The sequence below is a fragment of the Lithobates pipiens genome, unplaced genomic scaffold, assembly GCF_037356315.1.
Source record: "Lithobates pipiens isolate NorthernLeopardFrog02 unplaced genomic scaffold, aLitPip1_a1.2 Scaffold_18, whole genome shotgun sequence".
Classification (NCBI taxonomy): Eukaryota; Metazoa; Chordata; class Amphibia; order Anura; family Ranidae; genus Lithobates; species Lithobates pipiens.
In genome coordinates this window covers 147,574,239-147,599,376 of record NW_027507758.1, presented here as the reverse complement: position 1 = coordinate 147,599,376, position 25,138 = coordinate 147,574,239, and the positions used below count along the sequence as shown (strand labels likewise).

General features: G+C 43.0%; 1 protein-coding gene across 10 annotated transcripts in view; it reads right to left on the bottom strand.

The window, feature by feature from the left end:
- Nucleotides 1-2,289: 2,289 nt before the first annotated feature.
- The window catches only part of TIAM2 (TIAM Rac1 associated GEF 2), a 437,269-nt gene continuing 414,420 nt past the window's right edge, over nucleotides 2,290-25,138 (bottom strand). For 6 of the 10 annotated variants that reach the window (XM_077486237.1, XM_077486240.1, XM_077486241.1 and 3 more), the window contains 5 exons: nucleotides 24,904-24,962; nucleotides 9,526-9,631; nucleotides 8,073-8,160; nucleotides 6,735-6,889; nucleotides 2,290-3,715 (listed from right to left, as the gene is read on the bottom strand). In XM_077486237.1, the coding sequence (XP_077342363.1) occupies nucleotides 3,054-3,715; nucleotides 6,735-6,889; nucleotides 8,073-8,160; nucleotides 9,526-9,631; nucleotides 24,904-24,962 (1,070 nt within the window). In that variant the 3' untranslated portion in view covers nucleotides 2,290-3,053. The remainder of the gene's footprint in view (nucleotides 3,716-6,734; nucleotides 6,890-8,072; nucleotides 8,161-9,525; nucleotides 9,632-24,903; nucleotides 24,963-25,138) is intronic. The other 4 variants (XM_077486246.1, XM_077486245.1, XM_077486244.1 and 1 more) reach the window with 2 other exon arrangements.

Genomic DNA, 25,138 nt, shown 5'->3' with positions numbered 1-25,138 from the left:
TCTGAGAATGCATTGCAATATGGCTACATGGAGTTGTTCTGTACATAGAATGCGTACTGACCACTCCCCAGAAACATAATTTCCTGCTTGTGTGATAGGCATACTTCTGGGAAAATCGGTGAGCCAATGATACAAGTTTGATTTCAGGCATCCCCTGCAACAAAAATTTCATTTTTGGAGAGATACTTTCAATAGGAGTACATCTAAAGGGGATGCGGGCCCAGCAAATTTCCTCATTAGTGCCCTGCAGCTGCACACCTGACCGTTAACTATGAAACCACTCTCATTAGACCCACTCAGTACAGAGGCACAAACACACATGGATTACTTCAGAACAAAAAAGGTAGGAATCTGCAACAAAGGTTGTTATAATCCTTGAAATGTACATAGATCCCCCAGAGGGGAATGTTTTTTCTCAACAAAAGTGGAGTTACGCTTTAAGGGTGTGGTAAAAACAGCAGCTCAGCTGTTATACAGACATCAGCTGTTTACTAACTGCAGTTCTGAAGGGGGAAGAAAAAGTGCCAGGGTGCAACTCTTCTGGCATTAGTAAGGCGGTAGATGGGCTGGCTGGGGATTGGGTTACTGGGGAATAGTAGAAGGACCGGGTGGGATTTGATCACTTGGCAAACGCTGGGAGAAAAAGGGGCTAGCTGGGGATTAGACTAACAGATCAGCAACAATAAAAAATCCCCTTAAAATTCTCCTTCTCCTTAAAATTGTATTGGTCAGGCCAATAAAACACAATCTGAATAGAATAGTAATTGAAAATTTGTAAGCTTCAATAAAAAAAAAAAAAAAAAAAAAGCAACTGAAGTATACAAAAATCACAAACAGGAGTAAGCATCATGACGTTTTTGGGAGTTTTTAACCACTTGAGATCCGCGCTATAGCCAAATGACGGCTATAGCGCGGATCTCCTTTTCCGGGACTACGTCTATTGACGTAGTCCCGTGCACGAGCGGCCTGCACGCCCCCTGAGGGGCGCGCTCTGTGATCGGCGAGTCCATGAGACTCGCCTGATCACCGATCCGTGCAAGGGGTCGATCCCGACCCCTTATCACGCGATCAGCTGTCAGCCAATGACAGCTGATCATGTGATATAACGGAGCCGGTAATCGGCTATTATTCCTCCCAGCGCGAGGAGAAAAAAAAAAAAGCCGATCACCGGCGGCCGTGATCGGGACATCAGTCCCGATCACGGCCAGCCCTGCTAGTGCCCACCTGCCCCCTGCCAGTGCCCACCTGCCCCATGCAGTGCCAAATGTATTCAAAGTGCCCCCCCCCGTCAGTGCCACCCAGCAGTGTCCACAGTGCCACCCAGCAGTGCCCACAATCTGCCTCAAAGGTGCTGCACCCCAGTGCCACATCCGTGCCCATCAGTGTCATCTACCAGTGCCCAGCAGTGCCGCCCATCAGTGCCCAGCAGTGCCACCTATCAGAGCCACCTATCAGTGCCCATCAGTCCCATCTATCAGTGGTACCTATCAGTGCCCATCTGTGCCGCCTTATCTGTGCCCATCGAGGCCGCCTTATCTGTGCCTATCAGTGCCCACCAGTGCAGCCTATCAGTGCCCACCAGTGCAGCCCATCAGTGCCCACCAGTGCAGCCCATCAGTGCCCACCAGTGCAGCCCATCAGTGCCCACCAGTGCAGCCCATCAGTGCCCACCAATACAGCCCATCAGGGCCTACCAGTGCAGCCTATCAGTGCCGCCTAATCAGCGCACTTCAATGAAGGAGAAAAATGACCCGTTTGCAAAATTTTATAACAAACTATTAAACATGATTTTTTTTTTTTTGCATCTTTTTTTGTTTGTTTAGCAAAAAATAAAACTCCGAGCTGTAACTAAATACCACCAAAAGAAAGCTCTTTTTGTGGGAAAAAAATGATAAAAATTTCATTTGGTTTTTTTTTTTAAACAAACCCCCCCCCCCCCCAGTTTTTTTTTTTTTTTGCCAGGCTTTTGTCACCAGTACTACTTCTTTCATGGGTCATTCTTTGTGGAATGAGCAGTGCTTACATAAAAAGGACATGATGGGTAGTGTATTTTAATACTGTGTAAATAACTGCTGTGGCTATAATAAAAAGTGTTCATTGGTTTATGCAATTCCAGTATGATAAATCCCAGAAACATTTTGCCATATTATGCATAAAACATCAGCTTTTTCATCTTGGGCCTAATATAAACACCACATTTATCAGAAGAGTTGAATCCAGCTGTTACTGTTATCACCTAAAATATTTAATAAATTATATATTTTTTTACAATTCTGTTTATTAAAAAAAAAAAACAAACACAAATTTTAGGCAATATACAAGATAAAGGAAATAAAATACAGCCAAAAATATTACAGTACAAGTTTTTTTTATACACATATATTTATAAAGTTTGGTATAAACAGTATTTTGGGGCGTACAAAAATGAAAGGTCTGCACTTAGATACACAAAACACTTAAAATAACTTAACATTAGCTTTACAAAATAAATGCTTTTAATGAATGCCCTGTGCTTTCTTTCTTCAAGAGCTATGGAGGACTCATGTCTGAGATTTTTTTTTTTTGTGTACACAGTTGCCATTTGAACAGCTCAAATGAACAGTCAGGTCAGATTTCTTGACTACTCAAAAAAACATAATGCGTTTCAGTTTTTTCATTCTACGCTGCATTAATCACAAAAAATAAAATAGCTATCAGCTGCTCAAAGTCATGCATAAATGATATAATTTTCTATAAATTATTATTAAGCCAATGACAACATTTTCATACCTGTTCAAATATTCTGAATTTGGTCATTTTTTATTTATTATTTTTACATACACGATAAATAAAAAAATAACTTAAGGTGTGGAAAAATGAAGTAGTGCACAAAACTAAACAGACACACTAAGTAATTTACAGCAATTACTAGTCCATGCCTAGTGTGAACAGAACAAGGGCACGTCAAATGAAACAAATATAGACTGTACAAGTTTAATGTTACTTTATGTAGATTTGTATCAGTTTCCCAGTTCGTTTTATCCTACTTTGGATGTTCCTGCTTTCAGCAAAAGCTAGGATTTGCCACATTTGCCAGCAGTTTCATAAAAGCAGTCTTCATTTACAACAGAAGTTAGGCTTTGAATACTAAATTCCCTCTCCAAAATTGCGTTCAGATCAATGCTTGCATTATCAGACTGGTTGTCAAGAGACTGGTGATGGTCTTTCATTGCCTTTGTAATCGCCTTGTCTGGTTTTGTGTTGAATACCCTTCGTTTAATTGGACAGAAATGCCCCCTTACAAGCTTTGGATGTTCCTTTACCTGAAAGTTACCTTCACGGTCAGTAGCGTTGGACTCCAAATTCTTTAATTCAGTATTAGCGAATTCTGAAAGATTTAAATTTTGAAACTGTGCTTCGATGCCTTGTGTTGGGTTACTCTTCATATTTGTTGACTCAGTTGTCAAATTAGCAAGTCTATAATCTTCATCCTCATCACTGAGAATATCGGATTCCTTGACTGCAGTGCTTGGGTGGTCTGACATGCTTGTCTGCAGAGGTTTGATAGGAGAGCGACTTTTTAGATCTTGAAAGCTTTCAATGGTAGGACAACCACTGCTATGTGTGCCACTGCTTAGGCTGCCATCATCTGAGTCCTGTCCATTACCTTTGCCCATGCCGTTATTCCAGTCAGTACTTGGGCTGTGTTTAAGAACTTTTAATGATCTTGTGGATGCTGTTGGAGTTAACCACACAGAAGGTTAAATACAGAAATCAAAGCTGCTCAATTACGAACTTCATTTTCAGTACTGCAATTTCAATAAAAAACTGTTCACAGCTTGGTAAATCCCATTAACAAAAACACAACCTATGATTCAAGACAGTAAGTAAAGAATTAATCTTTTTACTTTATACAATATCCAAGACTATATGTAGCCATCACTTGTCCCTTCATTTACATAAGTCAAAGATTTTTTATATTCCTAGTTTTTCACTACCCAAGAGTACTGTATCCTTTCCTTCATTAGATTCAACACCCCCCCCCCCCCCAAAAAAAAATTAGCGCTCGGCTTCTCTGTGGCAGAAGAGGGGACAACAGGATGTGAGGTATCCTGGCAGGGTCCATCCTCCCCGGGTGTCACGCATTGTGGGGGGTGGGGTGTCATGGCTGCACTAGCCTGGCCCAGACTGTCACTTCCTGCTCCTCCCACCACAGCTGCTGCTGTAAATGGTGTCCACAGTCCTTTGGACCTGCCTAGTTGCCGTCTGCCTGGGTATAGCTGAGAGCCAGCCAGCCGCCCACCGGTGGAGAGGGTTGTAGATTGCAATGGCAGCGTCCTCTGATGTGAGCTGGTGATGAGGGGGTGGGAGGTGCGAGTTGGCATAGTATCCACCGCCGAGTAACCTGAGCTGGTGTGAGAAGAGGCTGAAGGGGTGTTTGCCCTGCCACCCTGAGCTAATCTGGTAAGAGGGGAGGTTGCTGTGTCCACCACCCAGGTATAGTGTAGCTGAGCTGATTTGAGGTGGGGGGTGTTATTGCTGTGTGTCCACCACCCGCCTATAGTAGTAGTATAATAGTATTCTGTTATATTTTATTAAATATTTTAGTACACCATTTGGTTCAGAATATTTTTTTTTCTTGTTTTCCTCCTCTAAAATCTAGGTGCGTTTTGTAGCGTTTTGTGGCACATATTATACAAGAGAATACATTATTCTTTATACCATCAATTAAAGAGGAAGTAAACCCTGATGAGTTTACTTCCTCTTTCATTCCCTGCAAAGGTAAAGCATAATGGACTATTATGCATCGCATAGTAGTCCATTATGTGTCACTTACCTGACACAGGAGCCAACGATGTCACTGCTGTCCCCTGTAGTCCAGCGCATCCATCTTCTCAGTGGGTCTCGTCACTCAGCCGCTGTCATTCGGCGAAGCCATCACTCCCACGCATGCGCACGGGAGCTGCCACGCGCGGCATATCGCCGTTGGTGGCGGTGCGCCTTCGCGCCGCTGTCTACGCAGCATGTGCCGTAGACAGTGGTGCCTGTCTTTCGGTAAATATCTCCTAAACCAGGTAGGTTTAGGAGAGATTTCTTGGACCTACAGGTAAGCCTTAATCTAGGCTTACCTGTAGGTCAAAGTGTGTTGTAAGGGTTTACAACCACTTTAATCTCTTTGCTGTATACATTTAAAGCAGGGGTTGGCAACCTTTGAGAGGTGGAGAGCTACCTGAACATGAAAGATCAAAGTTCACTAGGGTTCGGTGTCTTTTTTTTTTTACAAAATTAACTAGTAAGGCCTAACTAAAAATAGTAAGGATATAAAATTAGCCTACCTTAACAGTGGACTGTGTCAGTAAAGCTGTGGATGTATCAGTAGGATAGTGTGTCAGTCAGTAGGGCAGAGGGCGATGTCATTAGCTTTTCATTAATTTTTTAATAATTTTTTACAATTTTTAACAGCCCTGTTGGAGGGCTTTGTTGAAACATCAGGGGTCTGAACAGACCTCTGAGGTCACACTTTTGAATCAGAGAAAGGAAATTGAGGACATATGGCTCAATCTCCATCTCTGCAGCCCCAGCTGCACAGAATGAATGACTAGGAATACAGGAGCCTCTCCACAGAGCTTCCTTTTCATTCACAAACTGAAACAGAACAATTAATGTTTACTACAATTCAGGATGTAATGAGCACTGTACGTGATCAGCACTGATCACTCACTGGGTTCATTCAGAAATTAAGGGGCCAGTAGGACCGGCAGCACATGGGGGGGGGGGGGGCAGGGGAGCAAGAGGAAGGGAATCCTGGACAGGAGAAGTGGCATTTATTAGAACCAATCCCTGTTCTTCAGCAGCTAAAATATGGTCAGAGGGAGAGGAGGAGAGGCGGCTGGAGGAGGAAGGCGATCAGTTCCAGTAAATGCAGTCATTCTTCCTATCCTGGTTCCAGGGGTCACCAAGGAAGGGACATGATCTACCCGCCAGGTAGATCATGAGCAACAGGTTGGAAAACCCCTTAAAGCTTGCAAAATATTACTTTAACCTGATGTGGGCAATTCATATAACCTAAAAACTGACCCCCAACACCTTGAATTTATGTATTCTTTTGGAAGTTCAACAATATAAAGGACATGAATTCCCAAGTTGTTCCTGCCCTAAACAATTACTGCATTAGTAACAGCACAGTGCATTTAAAAAAATAAAAATAAAACACTGAATTATCAGAAACACATGCATTTCGGTGTTCCTTTATATCAACATTATCACATTGTTCTATACAGATATGTATGAAATACTGGTATACTACATTGCAAATACATTTGAACAGGAATAGAAAAAAGGACTATACATTAAAAAAAACAACGCTAAGCCCAACTCCCTCATCCTCTCCATCTAATACTTACCCCCCAACACACACCTAAGATAAGTGACTGATAATGTGCACCGTGTGCCCTGCCAGCTCACTGGTGGACCAAAGCATTGGCTGTGGCAATTAAACATGGTCAGCCACTGCTTTGAGTTTGGGGTATATACATTGGATTGAGATGGCTGGGCTGAGTTCTTATGACAGCATAGTTATCCATTAAAATAAAATTTGCAGTACAAATATTTTTTACTTTTCACTTTTACTTCACATTAAAAGATTTCCAAAACCAACTAAGATGATTTGCCAGTAGACTTGCAGTTTTTCTACTATAAAAATGCTTTGTAAGTGACCTGGCAGTAACAGAAATGAGTATTACAAGGTACCATACCTAGTTTTGCAGACACTGGAACTCTGTTTCTTAAAGGAACCAGCTTATCTTTGTAGGTCTTCTCCAAAGGGAAGTCACATTTTATATTTCGCCTTAGGTTTTCTCTCAGAATAGAACGGATAACTTTGATTGTGCTGGTTTTACTTTCGCAATCGCTGGAACAATAAAAGTAATTAGTAAACACCTCCGATGCCTTTTTGCTCACAAACATTGCAGTTGTGATTCAAAGTTTTGCGTGCAATTCAACTACCCATCTACAAAGGGGCAATTGAAGAATTTTTTTACACTTTTATGGCACCTGCAACAAAATTCAAGAAAGCCTAACTACAGTTTTCCTGTTTTGTTTTTTTTCCTACTAGTCTTTCGGCCCATTTGCTCTCCTTATATCTATCCTTATGGGATATTACATTGTGAGTATTCTCACATTCCTTTGATACCTTGTTATATGATTGGTTGTCTAGCTAGGCAGCCCCAGTCTTATCATAAAACCTTCCTTCCCTGTATCCTAAGGGTTTGGGTGTTAAAGAAAGTCTTTGGTATGTGGACTGATTGTTTTTTCTCTGTGGACTTGTTCCTGTCCTAGGTTTCCCCAGGGGACCTGTTCTCCTGAGAACTTGTTCTGGTGTTCTGTTGACCTCACCACCTGTTTGGTGGGTTTTTGATTTCACAGCCTCTGACTGGTGCAGGCTCATTGTTCCTTTGAGTGGAGTCATTCCCCTTACTGTTTTTTTGTCCTCATCTTGAGCATCAGGTTGATTTTCTGTGGCTTCCCTTGGTCATTGGCAGCGTCCAATCTTTCAAGAAACTTCCCCTCATCTGGTTCAGATTCAGGCACTGCTCCTAAGCTACAGATGCTTTCCAATCCCCTCTTGCATCTGTCAGTGTCTGTGGCCCACTCAGCTGGACATCTTTTGGATGTTCTGTTTCTGAATTCCTATGCCCCCTCAAATGGAAATATTTTTTGTACTTATCGTAATTATTTTTTTTCTTCAAGTCCATTGAGGGACACAGGTCCCATCCCTCTTTTTTGGTTTCTCACAAAAAATAAAAATAAATACATTTTGAGACATTCTGAATAAAGGAGGGGTTATACAGGGCCTGTTATACAGGGCCTGTCTTACAGGTTCTACATTTGCAAGTGTCCCAACCTCCTGTAGGTGGCCACTTAACCAGATTGTTTCTGAATCCTTGGGTCCCTCAATGGACTCCAAGAAAGAGTTTACAGTACATACAAAAATCATTAATCTAAGGGAAGTGTAACTGTTGGGTCTTTTCTACTACAGAACTAGATTAAGCAGTTGTTTTTATCTTGCTTTATGTAATAAAGAAGGCAATTACCTGCTGCACAGCTGAAACAATGTCTCCGGCCTGCCCTGAACCTCAGATTTGGTATGGATAAGTTCCCACATGCAGTTATTCTCTGTTCCTGTATAATATTACACTAAATTACATTACAGAAAAAAAAAAAAATCACTTTGCAGACTATGCATCATACAGTGAAAATGGTTTTGCCTGGACTGTACCATTACGATTTTTCAATTGACTTATGCCGCGTACACACAAGCAGATTTTCCATCTGAAAAATCTTGGATGGTTTATCAGACGGAATTCCGCTCAAGCTTGGCTTGCATACATACAGTCACACAAAAGTTTGCTGTACAACACTACGACTAGCCAAGAAAATTAAGTTCAATGCTTCCGAGCATGCGTCAAATTGTTTCCAAGCATGCGTAGGAATTTTGCACTTCGGAATTGCTACAGACGATCAGAATTTCAAATCCAAACTTTTTCCAACTGAAAAATTGAGAACCTGATCTGGAACATACACATGGTCGCATTTTCCGACCAAAGCTCTCATCAGTCTTTTGTTGGGCGAATTTCCGATCATGTGTACGTGGCATTAAACCATTTGCCTGTCTATATCCTTCTGCAGTATTTCATTTTAAAGTGATTGTTATTTTAATAGAAACAAAAAAAAGACTTTACAAACACGTTATACTTCCCTGCTCTGTGCAGTGGTTTTGCACAGGGCAGCCTGGATCCTCCTTTTTGGGCCCCTGGCTGGGCCTCCTATTAAGTACCCCCACAGCAAACAGATTGCTATGGGTGGCACCCAAGCCGAGGGTTTGTGTATCCATTTAGACACGGTTTGATTTGATTGACAGCAGTGGGAGCCAATGGCGCCACTGCTGTGTCTCAGCCAATCAGGAGGGAGAGTCCCAGAGGGCTGAGGCACTGGGGGACATCGCTGGATAGCGGTGGGCTCAGGTAGGTATGAGGGGGGCTGCTACACAGAATTTTTGTTATCTTAATGCATTAAGATAAAACACCTTCTGCCTTTACAACCACTTTAATGACTAGATGCTATAAAACCAGGGGTCCCCAAACTACAGCCTGAGGGCCGATGCAACACTTTTCTAGCCTTTATCCGGCCCTTGGGGCACTATTCTTCCAAATGATATGAAGCACTATTCCTGCCACTGACACCAACAATGGGGCATCATTTCTTCCACCGATACCAATGAAGGGGCACTTTGCCTCCTCCTATTGACCACCAACCCTGAGGCTATGTTAACCCCCACTGATGAGACCCAGGACATTTTCTACCCCCAATAGCTACAATCTGACCCCCCCCCCCCCCCCCCACCATAATCTGAAGGACAGAAAACTGGTCCTTTGTTAAAGTTTGGCGACCCTTGCTATAAACAAACACCCAGTGAGACTACATATATTTAATATATATTTAAGGAAACTCAATCTCCATATTAGTTTAATATGATTACACAATTACCTGCTGCATTGCCCATTCTGACTTGAAGGGCTGACAAAGGAATCAACCAACGAAATTTGAACTGGTCTATATCACTGTAAATTTGAGAGGCACGCGTATTTTGACTCTGAAAAAAGAAAAGAAGATCTTGAGCTTTAAGTGTGATACAGAATTCAGAAAGAACTCATCATAAAAGAAAATCATTGTTATACGTTGATAAATGACTGTTGGATAAGCAGAAAAATTGACACACTTTATTTATTTTTTTATTTTGTAGTGGTGTTTGACCAAGATTCCATTTAATACTGTGTTATTCCTGAGGGATGTATAAAAATTCCTTCCCGGAATATTTGCAGTATCCATTTTTTATACTGGGTTAAGTTGAGGTGATTTTTTATTTTTTTTGGAAATGCCTGGACAGCCCCAATTAAAACATTTTGTTTAGTTTGCTACATTGATATTTATATTCCTGGATAACCATAGCAGTTTCAAAAATTAAAGGTTTAATTCCCAGCGGGAATGTCATCTTTTTTCAAAGCGGAACTTCAGTCATTTTTTTCATCTTTCCATCTATTAAATCTCCTGCCTTTGTTGTTTCAACTTTGGATAGTACAATTTTTTTTCTGCCAGTAAATACCCTTTACAGTCCACTTCCTGCTTGCCTGGTAAAATGCCCACAGTTAAAATGATTGCAGCCAGACTCAGTGGAGGGAGATTTCTGCAGCATATTTGACAAGTACAGAATCACAGTATATATAAGTGGTTGGAGGGAAGCTTCTGAATGGCAAAGATGTTTTTATTACAATCTATGTGAGCAGATTGCAGTTCCTCTTTAAGTGTTTTTTTTTTTCCTGTTTGCAGCCACCTTTAAAGTACATGGAAAATAAAACATGAACTTCACACTTTTCTTATTAAAAAAGTAATAGGGAATAATTTGTTTCCGCTCTCCATTAAAGACAACTACCAGCACATCTTTAGGGAACAATTCACTACCTCTGGTAAATACCTACTTACTCATGGAATGAGATTGTTTTTATTGTTTTTGTTTTCCCAAGTACTTTATCAAACTGTTGGATTGCACTTTTATATTACTGCGACATTATATTTCTCTCTAATATTTAGTCTACTATAAGCTATTTCAACCAGGCATAATGCTGCTTTTTCACTTTGTTGTTAAAGCAAATTTCAAGGCAAAACAGCTACAGTTGATATAAAAAAAGTCTACACACCCGTTTAAATGTCAGGTTTCTGTGATGTAAAAAAATAATGAGACAAATAAAATCATTTCAGAACTGTTTCCACCTTTAATGTGACCTATAAACTGTCCAACTCAATTGAAAAACAAACTGAAATCTTTTGGGGGGGGGGGGGGGTACATAAAAGTAAAAAATGTGGTTGCATAAGTGTGCATACCCTTATAACTGGGGATGTAGCTCTGATAAGAATTAGGCAATCACATTTAAACTAATGTTAAATAGGAGTCAGTACACCTGCCTCCAACCAACCTCAAATAAGTTTAGCAGTTCTAGTAGGTCTTTCCTGACATTTTCTTAGTCGCATCCTACAGCAAAAGCCATGGTCCGCAGAGAGCTTCCAAAGCATCAGAGGGATCTCATTGTTAAAAGGTATCAGTCAGAAAAAGGGTACAAAAAGAATTTCCAAGGCATTAGTTATACCATGGAACACAGTGAAGACAGTCATCATCAAGTAGAGAAAATATGGCACAACAGTGACATTACCAAGAACTGGACGTCCCTTCAAAATTGATAAAGACGAGAAGAAAACTGGTCAGGGAGACTGTCAAGAGGCCTACAGCAACATTAAAGGAGCTGCAGGAATATCTGGCAAGTATGGCTGTGTGGTACATGTGACAACAAATCTCCGGTATTCTTCATTTGTCTGGCCTATGGGGTAGACTAGCAAGAAGGAAGCCTTTTCTTCTAAAGAAAAACATCCAAGCCCAGATAAATTCTGCAAAAACACATCTGAAGTCTCCCAAAAGCATGTGGGAAAAGGAGTTCTGGTCCGATGAAACCAAGGCTGAACTTTTTGGTCACAATTCCAAAAGATATGTTTGGCACAAAAACAACACTGAACATCACCAAAAGACCACCATACCCACAGTAAAGCATGGTTGTGGCAGCATCATGCTTTTGGTCTGTTTTTTTCTTCAGCTGGAACAGGGGCCTTAGTCAAGGTAGAGGGAATTATGAACAGTTCCAAATACCAGTCAATATTGGCACAAAACCTTCAGGCTTCTGCTAGAAAGCTGAACACAAAGAGGAACTTAATCTTTTAGCATTAAAATGACCCAAGGCATACATCCAAATCAACAAAGCAATGGCTTCACCAGAAGAAGATTAACGTTTTGAAATGGCCTAGCCAGAGCCCAGACCTGAATCCCACTGAAAATCTGTGGGGTGGGGGGCGTGGCTTGGCGCGCAACGGAGATGGCAGCCTAGAGGGAGAGCTCCGTCGGAAAGCAGCCCCAGCCCGTCTGATTACAGCAGCAAACGGCGCAATAATGAGCAAGCAAAATAAGCACCAGCACCAAACTCGTCCCCGCCGCTCGATGGCAGTTAATCCCGGCCGGGACATCTCTGACATTTTCAAGAACCAGGCCTCAGCACTACAGGCCCCGGAGGAGGACAAGATGGCGCCGGTCCATGCGGACGAGGACTACAGCGAGGACTCGCAATCAGCCGCCGAGGACAACGGTAGGCACAGCACCCGTTCCACGCACCCACTTACTTACGAGGATATGTCTGGTTTTGCAGCCGACATTAAGGCCTCATTCTCCGCAGCAATCACGGACTTAAAGACCAGCTTCCTGGTAATGCAGGAAAAAATGGCGGCTGTGGAGACGGCGGGGAAGATGAGAGACAGGTCAATACACAGACTTGACGAGGCTGTCACAGCTCACTCCCTACATTTCATAGAGATGAACAGACATTTAGAGGACCTGGATAACAGGGGGAGACGTAACAATATCAGGGTACGCGGCATACCAGAGTCCGTTGCGCCTGACCAAATCACCTCAGTCTTACAGAGGGTATTCAATACTCTACTCGAACGTCCGGAGGACTCTGCCATTGACTTTGTCAGAGCGCACAGGGCACTCAGAGCGAGAGGCCCTGATACCCTGCCCCCGCGCGATATCATTTGCTGCTTGCAGAGCTTCACACTTAAAGAGGATGTAATGGCTAAGGCTCGCAGGAACGACCAAATAGTGTTCAATGGGGAGAATATAAAACTTTTCCAAGACCTGTCCCAAATAACTTTGAGAAACCGAAGGGCTCTACGTCCCCTGCTTGATAGGCTAAGGGAGAAAGAAATGCGATATTCTTGGCGCTTTCCCTTCGCTTTGCTGGTCGCGCATGGAGGTAAGCAACATATCCTACGAACGCCTGCAGAACTCCCCGAATTTTGCGCTGCTCTCCAGCTTGACCCGATCGTTCTGCCCGACTGGTATCAGGAGTTCTCCATGCCAACTAAGGACAGAAGCCCACCTTTCTCACCGTTCGCCTCGCCGGAAAAGCACCTCACCAAACGACAGAGGCAGGGACGAGGAGACTTCTTGCCAAGGGGAACTCCCCGAAGTCGTCCACACTCCTCCAGGAACCTGATGGAAGCTTAAGATTTGTAATGCACTCGTACCTACCTACTGCCCGGAAACATCAATGTTGCTCTTTTCCCAGCTGACCACCATCTAGCCTTTGGGGGTTCCATGTTCCACGTTCCGCCATCGCCAACCACAGAGCATTTCTACATAACTGCTTACATACCGCAGAAGCGACTCCCTCTGAGACCATGCTCCGTTCGATTTAACCCTGATTCTTAGGTGTTTCTGAGGAAATTACCTCACCAGTACTAAACAATTGCAACTTTGGGGTATTTAGGCTGTGGGACAATGGCTGACTTTCTGAGTAATGCAGCCCTAGAGGGGTGATGGTATTTAAGGATCTGTGACCTATGGGCGGGGATACCTGCATGGGGCAGCACCAGCCCCCTCAGCTCGTTCTCAAGCGGGTGGCGGGTGGGTATGATGCATTTGGCGGTTGAATGTGCCTTAATTTATCATTTATTGCCGTTTGCTAGGCTTGCTTGTTATATTTCGGTTTTTTAACCCTGTTTTGGATTTAGTTTACTGTTTTTTTATTTTATTAATCAGATACCAGTTTGCATTAAATGTTTGCTGCTGTGACAGACCATTTAGCACCTGCCATAGGCCTCATGGAGCCGCCCACGACGGTTCCTTACACTTACAGTTGAGTTACCGCTGTCGTAGGTGGTGCCTTTGGATACATACCCTCTCAGTGCAGACATCGGGTTCATTGACCTGAGGTGGCCTGCACGGTGAGGGTTGCTGTCTCCGGGGAGGGCCTTCCCAAACCCCACAATAGTGCTCCAGGCGGGTTACTTAGGGGCCAGTCTCACGCACTAATTTTGACCCCCTTGAGACGGTTATTTGATCTTAAAGGGGTGTAACCTACAACTCCGTCTTCATCTCACTTCATCTTCTTTATTTTCTTCACTGCTTTCTTTCTCTTTATTTCGCCTTGCCACGATACAAACGTTAGTGCAATATATTGTATGCTACTGATTATTGTGTACATCATAACTTTCTGCTATCTTGTCAGGATTGTTCCAGCAGGTGTCGGATCCCGCGCCTCCCTGAGTCTGAACCATGGCATATTCTGATTTGGGACGTAACCCAACGGTAGTCTCCCACAATGTCAAAGGGCTTAACATTCCCGAAAAAAGAACCACTTTACTAAGAGAACTTAAAAAAGGTAGGCCCAGTTTTGTATTTTTACAGGAGACTCACTTTAAGACAGGACACACACCAAGATTGACCGACTCTTACTTTAGGGACGCATACCATGCCACCAGCCCTGGGTCCAAATCAAAAGGGGTCTCAATACTGGTGAGCAGGGATGCTGACTTTGAGGTCACAGATACACTGGTCGACCCAGAAGGGAGGTTCCTTTTCCTCAAGGGGAAATGCAGAGGGATTCCCTTGACTCTGGCAAACGTATACTTCCCCAACTCGGCTCAACTCACTTTTTGCCGAAAACTGACAGATGAACTGAAATGCTTTGGCTCGGGTAGACTGATTTTGGGTGGAGACTTCAACGTACCCCTCATACCGACTGAGGATACCTCTAATGGCAAAACCGCCATTCCTTACAGGGCTCTTAAGAGCATTAAGAAGCTCCTGCATACCCTGAGTCTGGTGGACTCATGGCGTCACCTGAATCCTGAGGGCAGGGACTATTCCTTTTTTTCCATTCCTCATAACCGCCACTCGCGAATAGATTATATCTTCGTTTCTCAGAGAGACTTGCCACGGCTGAGTGCTGCACACATTGGGATACAATCAATCTCTGACCACGCTCCAATATCTATGACATTAGACTGGACAAATGCCCCGACCGGACATAACACGTGGAGACTAAACTCGTCACTACTAACAGACCCCGCGCTACTACCGGACTTGGTCTCCTCATTGACTGAATTCTTCAAGCTAAATGACACACCCGGGATGAACCCCTTAGTGATATGGGAAACTCATAAATGTCACATTAGGGGTGAGCTGATACGCATGGGATCTCGGAAAAAACGGGAGAGAGATAAAATGATTAATGACTTGACCGCAAAAATAAGATCCCTTGAATCGTTACATAAACGTTCCCTTACGGTACACTCAGCAGAATCATTACTTGAGACACGGAAAGCCCTTAAACAGATTCTAGACAATACTACCAGACGGTTCTTATTTTTTAGAAGGAAAGTCTACTATGAACATGGGGACAAAACGGGTAAAGTTCTGGCGAGGGCCCTGAACACTCGAATAACACACAAACACGTCAGGGGTATCACTGGTGGGGATGGGAAGACAGATATCGAAACTGAGAAGATTGCCCAACACTTTCAAAACTACTATACAAACCTATACAACCTTCTGAACCAGCAGAGACCGCCGGATCTGGGGGAGACAGGGCCCAAGCGATTCGGAATTACTTAGACGCAGTTAACCTCCCCAGACTTAACGAGGAAGACAGCAAACAGTTGGACAGACCCTTTGACGACTTCGAAATTAAGACAGCTATAAGAGAGTTGAAGACGGGCAAGAGTCCAGGACCTGATGGGTTCAGCGCCATTTATTATAAGACATTTTCCGAAATTTTACTCAATCCCTTTAGAAATGCAATGAATTCTCTGACATCCCAGAGACCGAACTCAAACGACTTCTTGTCCGCCTTTATTACTGTTCTTCCCAAGGAGGGGAAGGATCCAGTTATAGGCCCATATCCCTCCTAAATACGGACGTGAAACTGGTAGCAAAGATCTTAGCTAACAGACTGAAACCCCTACTCCACGAATTGATTGGACCCGAACAGGCTGGATTCATGCCGGGTAGGGAGGCAAAAGACAATGTGACGAAGTCCCTAAACCTGATACATATGGCGCACCAGCGAAAGATCGAGGGCTTTCTCCTGTCAACCGATGCGGAGAAGGCCTTCGATCGAGTAGCTTGGGATTATATGTTCGAGGCGTGTAGGCGTGCTGGCTTAGGCCCCGGCATGATGGCTTGGATCTCGGCAATGTACTGGAACCCTTCGGCTAGGCTTAAAGTGAATGGTTCACTCTCAGACGCAGTGCTTATCAATAATGGCACAAGGCAGGGGTGTCCATTGTCGCCCCTGCTTTTCATTATCGCACTAGAGCCATTCATAAGACACACCATCATGAACCCATCGATCAGGGGATTCCAACTCAAAGAGAGAGCTTTCAAAATCGCGGCTTACGCCGATGACTTATTGTTCTTTTTAACAGAACCCCACACTTCTATTCCCTCTCTTTTACACGAATTTGCACGATTTGGATAGGTCTCCAACTTCAAAATAAACGACTCTAAATCGATGGCCATGAATGTGTCTCTTCCTGAAGCCCGACTGTCGGTGGCCAGAGCCGGTACCCCCTTTAAATGGACAGCCTCAGCTATTAAATACCTGGGAATTTGGTTGACCCCCAGACTCTCACTGACGTATGCGCAGAACTTTCCCCCCCTACTTAAAAGCATCACACAGGACCTCCAGAGGTGGGGATCGGGCTACTTCTCATGGTTTGGCAGGGCGGCCATATGTAAGATGGCTATACTGCCAAAGGTACTTTACCTGATTCGCACTTTGCCCATCAGGATACCCATGAGCTTTTTCAAATCCTTACACTCCCTTCAAACAAGTTTTATCTGGTCGGGAAAACCCCCCAGATTGAAAAAGTCTCTTCTGACCAAGCCCAAAGACAGGGGTGGCCTAGGCTTGCCTGATTACAAACTTTATTATTATGCCGCGCATATTGCGCGTATTATAGATTGGCATTGCCACTCCCAGGTTAAAGACTGGGTTTTCTTGGAAGAGGAAGCCAGCACGATCAATCTCCAGTTCTCCCCCTGGATCCCGCGGCTTAGATATCCCAGATCTATGCTATCCCACCCCACTATAGGCACTACTCTCAATATTTTTCATGTATTAGCTAAACAACCTGAATTTTCCACCCCTCTGAGCCCCTTAACCCCTATCCGAGATAATCCGGATTTTACGCCAGGTTTACAGAACCCGTTACTCAGACTACAGAGACCGAAAAGACCGCTCTTAGCGTTGGACTGTTTCACCGGCAATCTGATAAAAGATTTCTCAGATCTCAAAGTTGACAGTGAATTGCCACGACTACCACTCTGGACATACTTCCAACTTAGGAGCTACTGCAATGATGCCACACGTAGACCACACTTCACGAGAGCAGTGACAGACCTAGAATCAGTTTGCTTGAAGGGTGAACCCACCCAAAAAACCACTACGCTTGCATATGCCTGGTTAAGATCGCTGGGTCCACGAGAGGACCACGGGCTCAGGGAGAAGTGGGCTCGGGCTCTAGGTACGCCGATTTCGGACGACCAATGGGACAAGGCCTGTATTTTAGCACACAAATGCTCACTGAGCACGAAAATGCAGGAGACGTCCTACAAATTGTTGACCCAGTGGTATGCCACTCCGGAGAGAATTCACAAATGGTTCCCGCATTCATCTGATAGGTGTTGGAGATGTGATCAAGAGGAGGGCACTTTGCTACACATTTGGTGGCAATGTGACCGACTACAGCCATATTGGTCAGGGGTGAGGGAGCTGATCGGGCGGATCACGGAGACCAGTCTAGGGTTGGATGCGGCATGCTGTTTGCTCCACATCATCAATACCTCCTTTAAGAAATACAAGAAGTCGCTCACCAGACATATGATAAATGCAGCCAATTCTCTAATTCCACTATATTGGAAATCCAAAACTACCCCTACTATAAGAGAATGGCTGCTTAAAATTGCTCTTATCTGTGAGATGGAGGATACGGCGGCCCAATCTGATGAGCGAGTAGATGGTTACCATAGGACCTGGTCTCCGTGGTTTGCTTTCAAATACTCAGTCTTTCGGGGAATACACGGGCCGAAGCCTGACAGCCTGATGTGAGGCGATATCCTGACAATACGTTCTCTATTACTTTAATACCACACTAACATTGCTCCTGTTAACTTACTAGAGTTTCTGGAACAAGGCGCTCTTCTTCCTTTTCTTTCCTTTTTCTCCACTCTCCATTCCACTCCTTGTCTATCCCTATACTTGGTTTCTTCGATAAGCTACTAGTTTTTCTTGATATGTCTTTTGGCTGTTCATTGGGAATGAATGATTCCTTATGGAATCCGGGGTTGGACAATGATCTGCCCTCCTAGGTCCGGTAGGGCCCGCAATGGAGGGACTTGGTTGTATTAGATGATACCCCAATAGCCGACTAAGAAATGTTATTGACACAGTTTTGATCTTGTTATGCATTGTTTCGTTTGTGCAGTGTCTATTGCATACCCATGTAATATGTGTCTTCATTTGCCAATAAATCTTTTTTGAATGGAAAAAAAAAAAAAGAAAATCTGTGGGGTGATCTGAAGAGGGCTATGCACAGGGGATACCCTCACAATCTGACAGATTTGGAGTATTTTTGCAAAGAAGAGTGGGCAAATATCAAGATGTGCCATGCGGATACTCATACCCAAAAAGACTGAGTGTTGTAAAAAAATCAAAAGGTGCTTCAACAAAGTATTCATTTAGGGGTGTGCACACTTATGCAACCATATTATTTTAGTTGTTTATTTTTACTTCCCTCCACCCAAAAGATTTCAGTTTGTTCAAATAAGTTGTACTGTTTATAGGTCACATTAAGGTGGAAAATGTTCTGAAATTATTTATCTTTGTCTCATTTTTTTTTACTTCACAGGAACCTGACATTTTAAACAGGGGTATGTAGACTTTTTATATCCACTGTAAATACAGTGCTGTGAAAAAGTATTTGCCCCCTTCCTAACTTTTTAGGTGTCACAATCAAACTCATTTTAACATTACACAAAAATAACGCAATTAAATCAAAAATGCAGTTTTAAATGAGGATATCATTAAAAAGGGAAAAAAAAAAGCTGTGTAAACCTGCCTGGCCATATGTCAAAAAGTAATTGCTACCCCCCCCTTAAGCTCTTTCCTTAATCATGAACTGTGATTAACCAGACCTGTTGAATTAAGAAATCACTTAAATAGTAGCTGCCTGAAGAAGTGAGGCACACCAAAAGATCTAAAAAAACAAACATCTTGCTGTGATCTAAATAAATTCAAGAACAGATGAGAAACCAGGTAAATGACATGCATCAGTCTGGAAAGCGTTACAAAGTCATTGGGACTCCAGTGAACCATGGAGAGAGCCATTATCCACAAATGGAGAAAACTTGGAACAGTGGTGAACCTTCCCAGGAGTGACCAGCCTACCTACTCCAAGAGCATGACAGCTCATCCAGGTGGTCAAAAAAGAGCCCAGAACATCTAAAGAACTGTGGGCCTCAATTGCGTCAGTTAAGGTTCATGATTCAACAATATGAATGAGACTGGGCAAAAATGGTATCCATTGGAGAGTTCCAAGAACACAAAGGCTCCTCTCTCATTTGCCAAAAAAACATCTTTATCATCCAAGGCTTTTGGGCAAATATTCTGTGGACTGAGGAGACAAAAGTTTAACTTTTTTGGAAGGTGTGAGTCCTGTTGCATCTGGCGTAAAACTAACACAGCATTTCATAAAAAGAACATCATACCAACAGTCAAACACAGTGCTGGTAGTGTGATGGTCTGGGACTGCTTTGCAGCTTCAGGACCTGGACTTGACATACTTTTTTTTTGTTGTAAATTCTTTTTATAGAGTTTTGGGTCACAGACACATAGCAACATGCAATGATTGTAAAAAAAAAAAAAAAAAAAAGGAGACGTGGCCCTTGCAAAGACCAAAAATACAATACACCGCAACATGCGGTTTTAAATAGTATAAAAAGGGTCACATCGCTAATAAAGTAGGTATGGCTCCCTTAGGCTGACATTCAGCACAGGCTTCAAGTATGCAAACTGAAAATAAGTAAAACAAGGATAACAACATGGCATTTGGCTAAGTAATAGTAATGGAGCAAGATTTCAACCCAAGGTCACTACAGAAGTGGTTGAGGGCTCCACTAGCCACTTGCACCAGATCTTGTCATATTTTTTGGGGCAACCTCTGTTGGCATTGTCTTTGTAGAGGAGCAGACTATTGTTGACCAGTTGCTTCCAAAAAGACGAGAGGCGGGGGGATTGGATTCCGCCAGTGGAGTGCTATAGCTTTCCTGTAGTAGTAGGCTGACTAAGGTGCGCCCTGCAACTGTGGGTATTAGTTGCTCAATTGAAGTGAATGTAAACCCAAAATGTATTTTTTTTTATTAAGGCTTGTGCCTTTTAGAGTATAGGATTTCATGTCATCTGTGTCCAGTCTTACCACGGCAAATTAATCCAGCTCTGAGCAATCCTCATCTTTTTGCAGCAAGATAAAAACAGACACAGAGAAATTGGTGTCCGTTTCTTCCTCCTGGCTGTGACTGACGGGTGATTTCCTTATCTCATGCATGAGCCTGAGAAAGGCATTATGTGTATGTATCATCTCCCCTCCTTTCTTCTCCAGCTCTCCCAGGATTGGCTGCTCCACACCGCAGCATGATTGGGTATGTTGAAGTCATGTGCCTTTCCAGGGTTTTGACTGGATGTTAGTGATCATGGGGCATAATCCATAAAACCAGCAGAAGTTCAGTGTAAGAAATACACAGGAGAAAATATATGTTGCCAAGGGGAGTGTAGAGGTGGGCAGGCAGTCTACTGACTTCACAGCAATGTAAAAAAACTCATTGCCAGTTATTCGCAATTGTTTGATTGCTGCCATTACCGCCACAGGTGGCACAACTAGTTATTAGGTTTAGGGGGCAATTACTTTTTCACATAGGGCTAGGCAGGTTTGGAAAGCTTTTCCCCTTAATACATGAAACCATCATTCAAAAAAAAAAAAAACTGCATTTTGGATTTACACAGGTTATCTTTGTGTAATATAAAAATGTGTTTGATTATCTGAATCAAGTGTGACAAATATGCAAACAAAATAAAAATCAGGAAGGGACAAATACTTTTTCACAGCACTGTACACAGATAAAATACATAAAGAGCTTGTTTGCTTGCCAAAAGATGTTCTGCCCATACAGTCCTGAAATTTAGAAGCTTTGCCTGACATTGAAAGCAGCAGCAGCACACCAAAGAACTTATCTCCCTGTCACTCTGTTCTCCTCCTATTAGCATGTGTGTTGCTTATCCCTCCCCGAGCTCTGCTGTACAGAGACTACAAGAGCTGCATACAAAAGGTAACAATTGAAGACTGTAATAATCACTACAGAACTGCATTAATCTGTCTAATTTTATATCCACTTGGGATTTAGCTTTAAAATTAAGGAATTGGCGAAGGGGGTGTTACCAGGAACAGCATGAGAGCAGCCGCATCTCACAGAGTTCACGCAGGTTACCCCGATTTGATCCTGTTCCCGACTTGGTAATAGTCACCCGGACATCAGGTGGCTCCAGCAGTACTTGTGACCCTACTGCATCTCCCGGTATGCTCGGATCCGTGATGGCCGTTTTAGGGAAAGGAGGACCAAAATGGCACTGCCGTGGGTCTCCAGCGGCGGGGACCACATGACACAAAGAAGACTAAAGACTCAGTGAGTAAAGCTCCCAAAACCCCTAACACTGGCAGGGATCCCCTAAGGACATGCGGTATTATGCACAAAAGATGGCAGGCTCCCTGGTTTTTACTGACCCAGCGGTGGTGGGGGGAGAGGGGGAGACTGAAGGAGGATGTGTCTCTGATAAGCCAGGATCTGCAAAAGAACCAGGAGAGAACCACTGCAGCAGAAAGCCAGATAAGTGACAGAGGACAAGCTTCCCCCATTGATCAGAGACTCACAATCTAATAGCAGGCTGGTCACAGCAGATGATCTTGAAGAGTGCGCATCGGGAGTCTTCCTAAAAAAAGAGAGAGCAGGGACCCCACTGATTTTGTGGAAAGATGGCTGCTGGAGATCTTTGGGAAGGAGTCCTTTACTGCACCATAAGCTGTGGAGAGAGCCCACAAAGTCCCCATGAGGCCTTTGCAGCCAGGGCACCCGCCTCGTCCCATCTTGGCGTGAATGCTGCATTACAAAGATAGAAAGATTATCCTGCGCCTAGCCTGGAAGAGGCAAAACATACAGTTTAATGAGGCACAAATCTCCTTTTATCCTGACTTTTCCTCTGATGTTCGGAAACGCAGGGCCTGCTTCATTGAGGTTAAAAAAAGACTGCAGAAATTGCAGGCGCCTTATGCAATGCTTTATCTGGTGAGGCTTCAGATTACCGCAAGAGGTCAGGTCCACTTCTTTGAAAGGGCAACAGATGCCTCAGTGTGGCTGGATGTCAATGAGAATGCCTTCCATCAGGCCAGGAGACCGGCGGCTGAAGAGGACTGATGTGATCCAGGATCCAGTGGGTTACTTACCTTTACATGCTTTGAAAATACCATGATAATCCCTTTTTATTTTTCTAAATATGCAACAGTGCAGCGCTAATAATTACACCCAAAAAATATTCAAAGTCCTTTACAGTATAGAAGACAGAGCTGGATGAAAAACTAGAGACAGTTGATAGGGACATTCTCCTCTGTGGTGGTAAAGGTGCACACAGATATCCCTATAGTGCAGGCTAAATCCGTGATTCCACCACCAGCTAGCCAAATCGCTCACCTCAGATAGTAGACCTCTAAGCTAACAGATGGGTCAAATGCACATTTCTCCATTAACAGTGGTCATAACCAAAGGTCTGGGTAGGCAGATGGATAGGATGAGACGTCTTGTCACTTTACACAGCCTCTAGTTGTTGCTCTTGCTTTCCAACCATGGTGCCATAAAATACAGTAAATATATAGTGCACACTGTATGGCTAAAATTCTAATTTATTAAAACAGGCACTCGCATACATAGCACTATGACCCTATTGCAAAAGGCATATGTATGAGAGTACCTGTCATTTTAATAAATTAGAATTTTGGCCATACAGTGTGCACTATATATTCTTTACTGTGTTTTATGGCACCATGTAAGTGGTCACCTCCTGTATATAACTGAAAATAGGTGTGGGACTCTGTGTCCACGAATCAATTTCCAATTGGGTCTTAACTGAATGCTGAAGTTGGAAATCATAAAATAACATGGATGAGGGGAGTTTAAATTTTAGCTGTAAAGCATCGAAGGGCGTAACTTACCATCCCTAAAAATTTGGGTCATATGAGCAATCCCATATTGTTTCCATTTTGTGCTATATTGTAATTTCTCTAACGCTACGTACCGCCTGTTCCCTCATATAGGGCTGAAGCTGGTATATGCCTCAACTTGTTGTAATACCCTAACTTTGGGGGAGATTTACTAAAACTGGAGCATTCAGAATCTGGTGCACCTCTTACAAGGGTAGCTCCTGCAGCTATTCTATGTTGTTCAATAAGTCCCTCCCTCCCACCACAGGGGTGATATCCAAATAGAGAGGGATGTTGGATTTTTCAAGGAGGACCAATGAGAGGCACACTTTCTGCGGTTCCCTTGTGTTCTTTGAATTTGGCCCAAAGGTTATCCCAATTATTTGTCCATTACACAACAGCTAGACTGGTGAGAATGGGGGTGCAGGAGGATCCATGCTGCACTAGATGCATGAGGGATCATGGCCACCTGATCCATATGTTGTAGAGGTGCCCCAATTTGCATATATATTGGAAGGAGGTGATAAGGATTATTGAGTATTTCAGATTCATCTTGTAGAACACCCTAAATTATACCTGTTGGGAATTATAGATGAAGTTCCGGTGGAGGAGGCCTCTAGACTAGCCATAGCTAGGGCTCTTTTCCAGGCCAGGAAATTTATTTTGAGGCACTGGAAATTGGTAGATCCCGCCACAGTGAGAGTGGCTGACTCAAATGTTCGAAATTATAAGGCTATAAAAATGTATCTACCAGTATAGGGGTAGCGAAATAAAAGTGGCAAAATTTGGGCACAATGGCTGGATGTTCGTAGTTTAGCCCCTGTTAATCCATTTATGGACTGTTTACTATTGTAAAATTAGCTATGGCAGTTAATTGTGCGGGCCCTCCACTCTGGGGCTCTAGTCATACCAGTTGTTTTCTGACCATTTGTTCTTTATTGCTGAATCAGTCTTATGCAGATGTAATTCGATTATGTGATGAAAGTGCTGAATACCAAATGCAAAGTGATTATGTTTAGCGTGTAATGATATTGAAGTCTGTACGGTTTCTCTTTTATTGCCTTTTCAATAAAGTTCCTATTGATTTAAAAAAAAAAAAAAATAGGAATGAGGGGGTGTTGGGGGATGGGTTGGGAAGCCTGAACTTCACTTTTTCACATTTTCAACTCTAAAATTGGCCCAAATATAAAATACTGTGATGACAAAATGCTGTCATCTTCACCTGCTGCCTGTTTTTTTTTTTTTCCCCATACAGAACCCAATTATGAATAATACATATGCTTGCATCGCCTACACACTGTACAGCATGTTTTGATGGCTTTTTTTGCAGCAACCATCTAAAAGGATTTTGACACCACCCCCCCCCCCCCCCCCCCTTCCTTCCGACTGTATTTTAAGACTTTGTGTTGTGGAGACGAAAATGTATTAGTAGATTCCAATGCTATTAAAAAAGGGCATTCAATATGTTCTAAACAAAATAGAGTTTTATTTTATATCGCCACAGATTATCCGTAGACAGCGCTGTGTGCGTTCTGGGTGCATCTTAACAATAAAAATTAATAAAGAGCAATCCGTATTTTAGGACTACCACCAACAAAAACATACTAACAAAAAGCGATTCAATGTCTAACACAGTTTTAAATGGAGAGAAAGAGAATGCTGACTATTTAAACATATACTTACAGTCTTCTTTTTTAGTTTGAAGTTTTCTTTGTGTACCAAGATGACTGCCCTCCTGAACACTAAAAACAATAAAAGCAAAGGACTTCTTACAAAAAAAAAAAAACACATGTAAAAAAACACATATCCTTAATTTACAGATCTACAAAAGATTCTGAAAGGTTTCCACCAATTGCCATTGTTTGATCTTTATTATTCTGGATGCTGTTCATCACAACAGAAATATTTTACTAGGTAA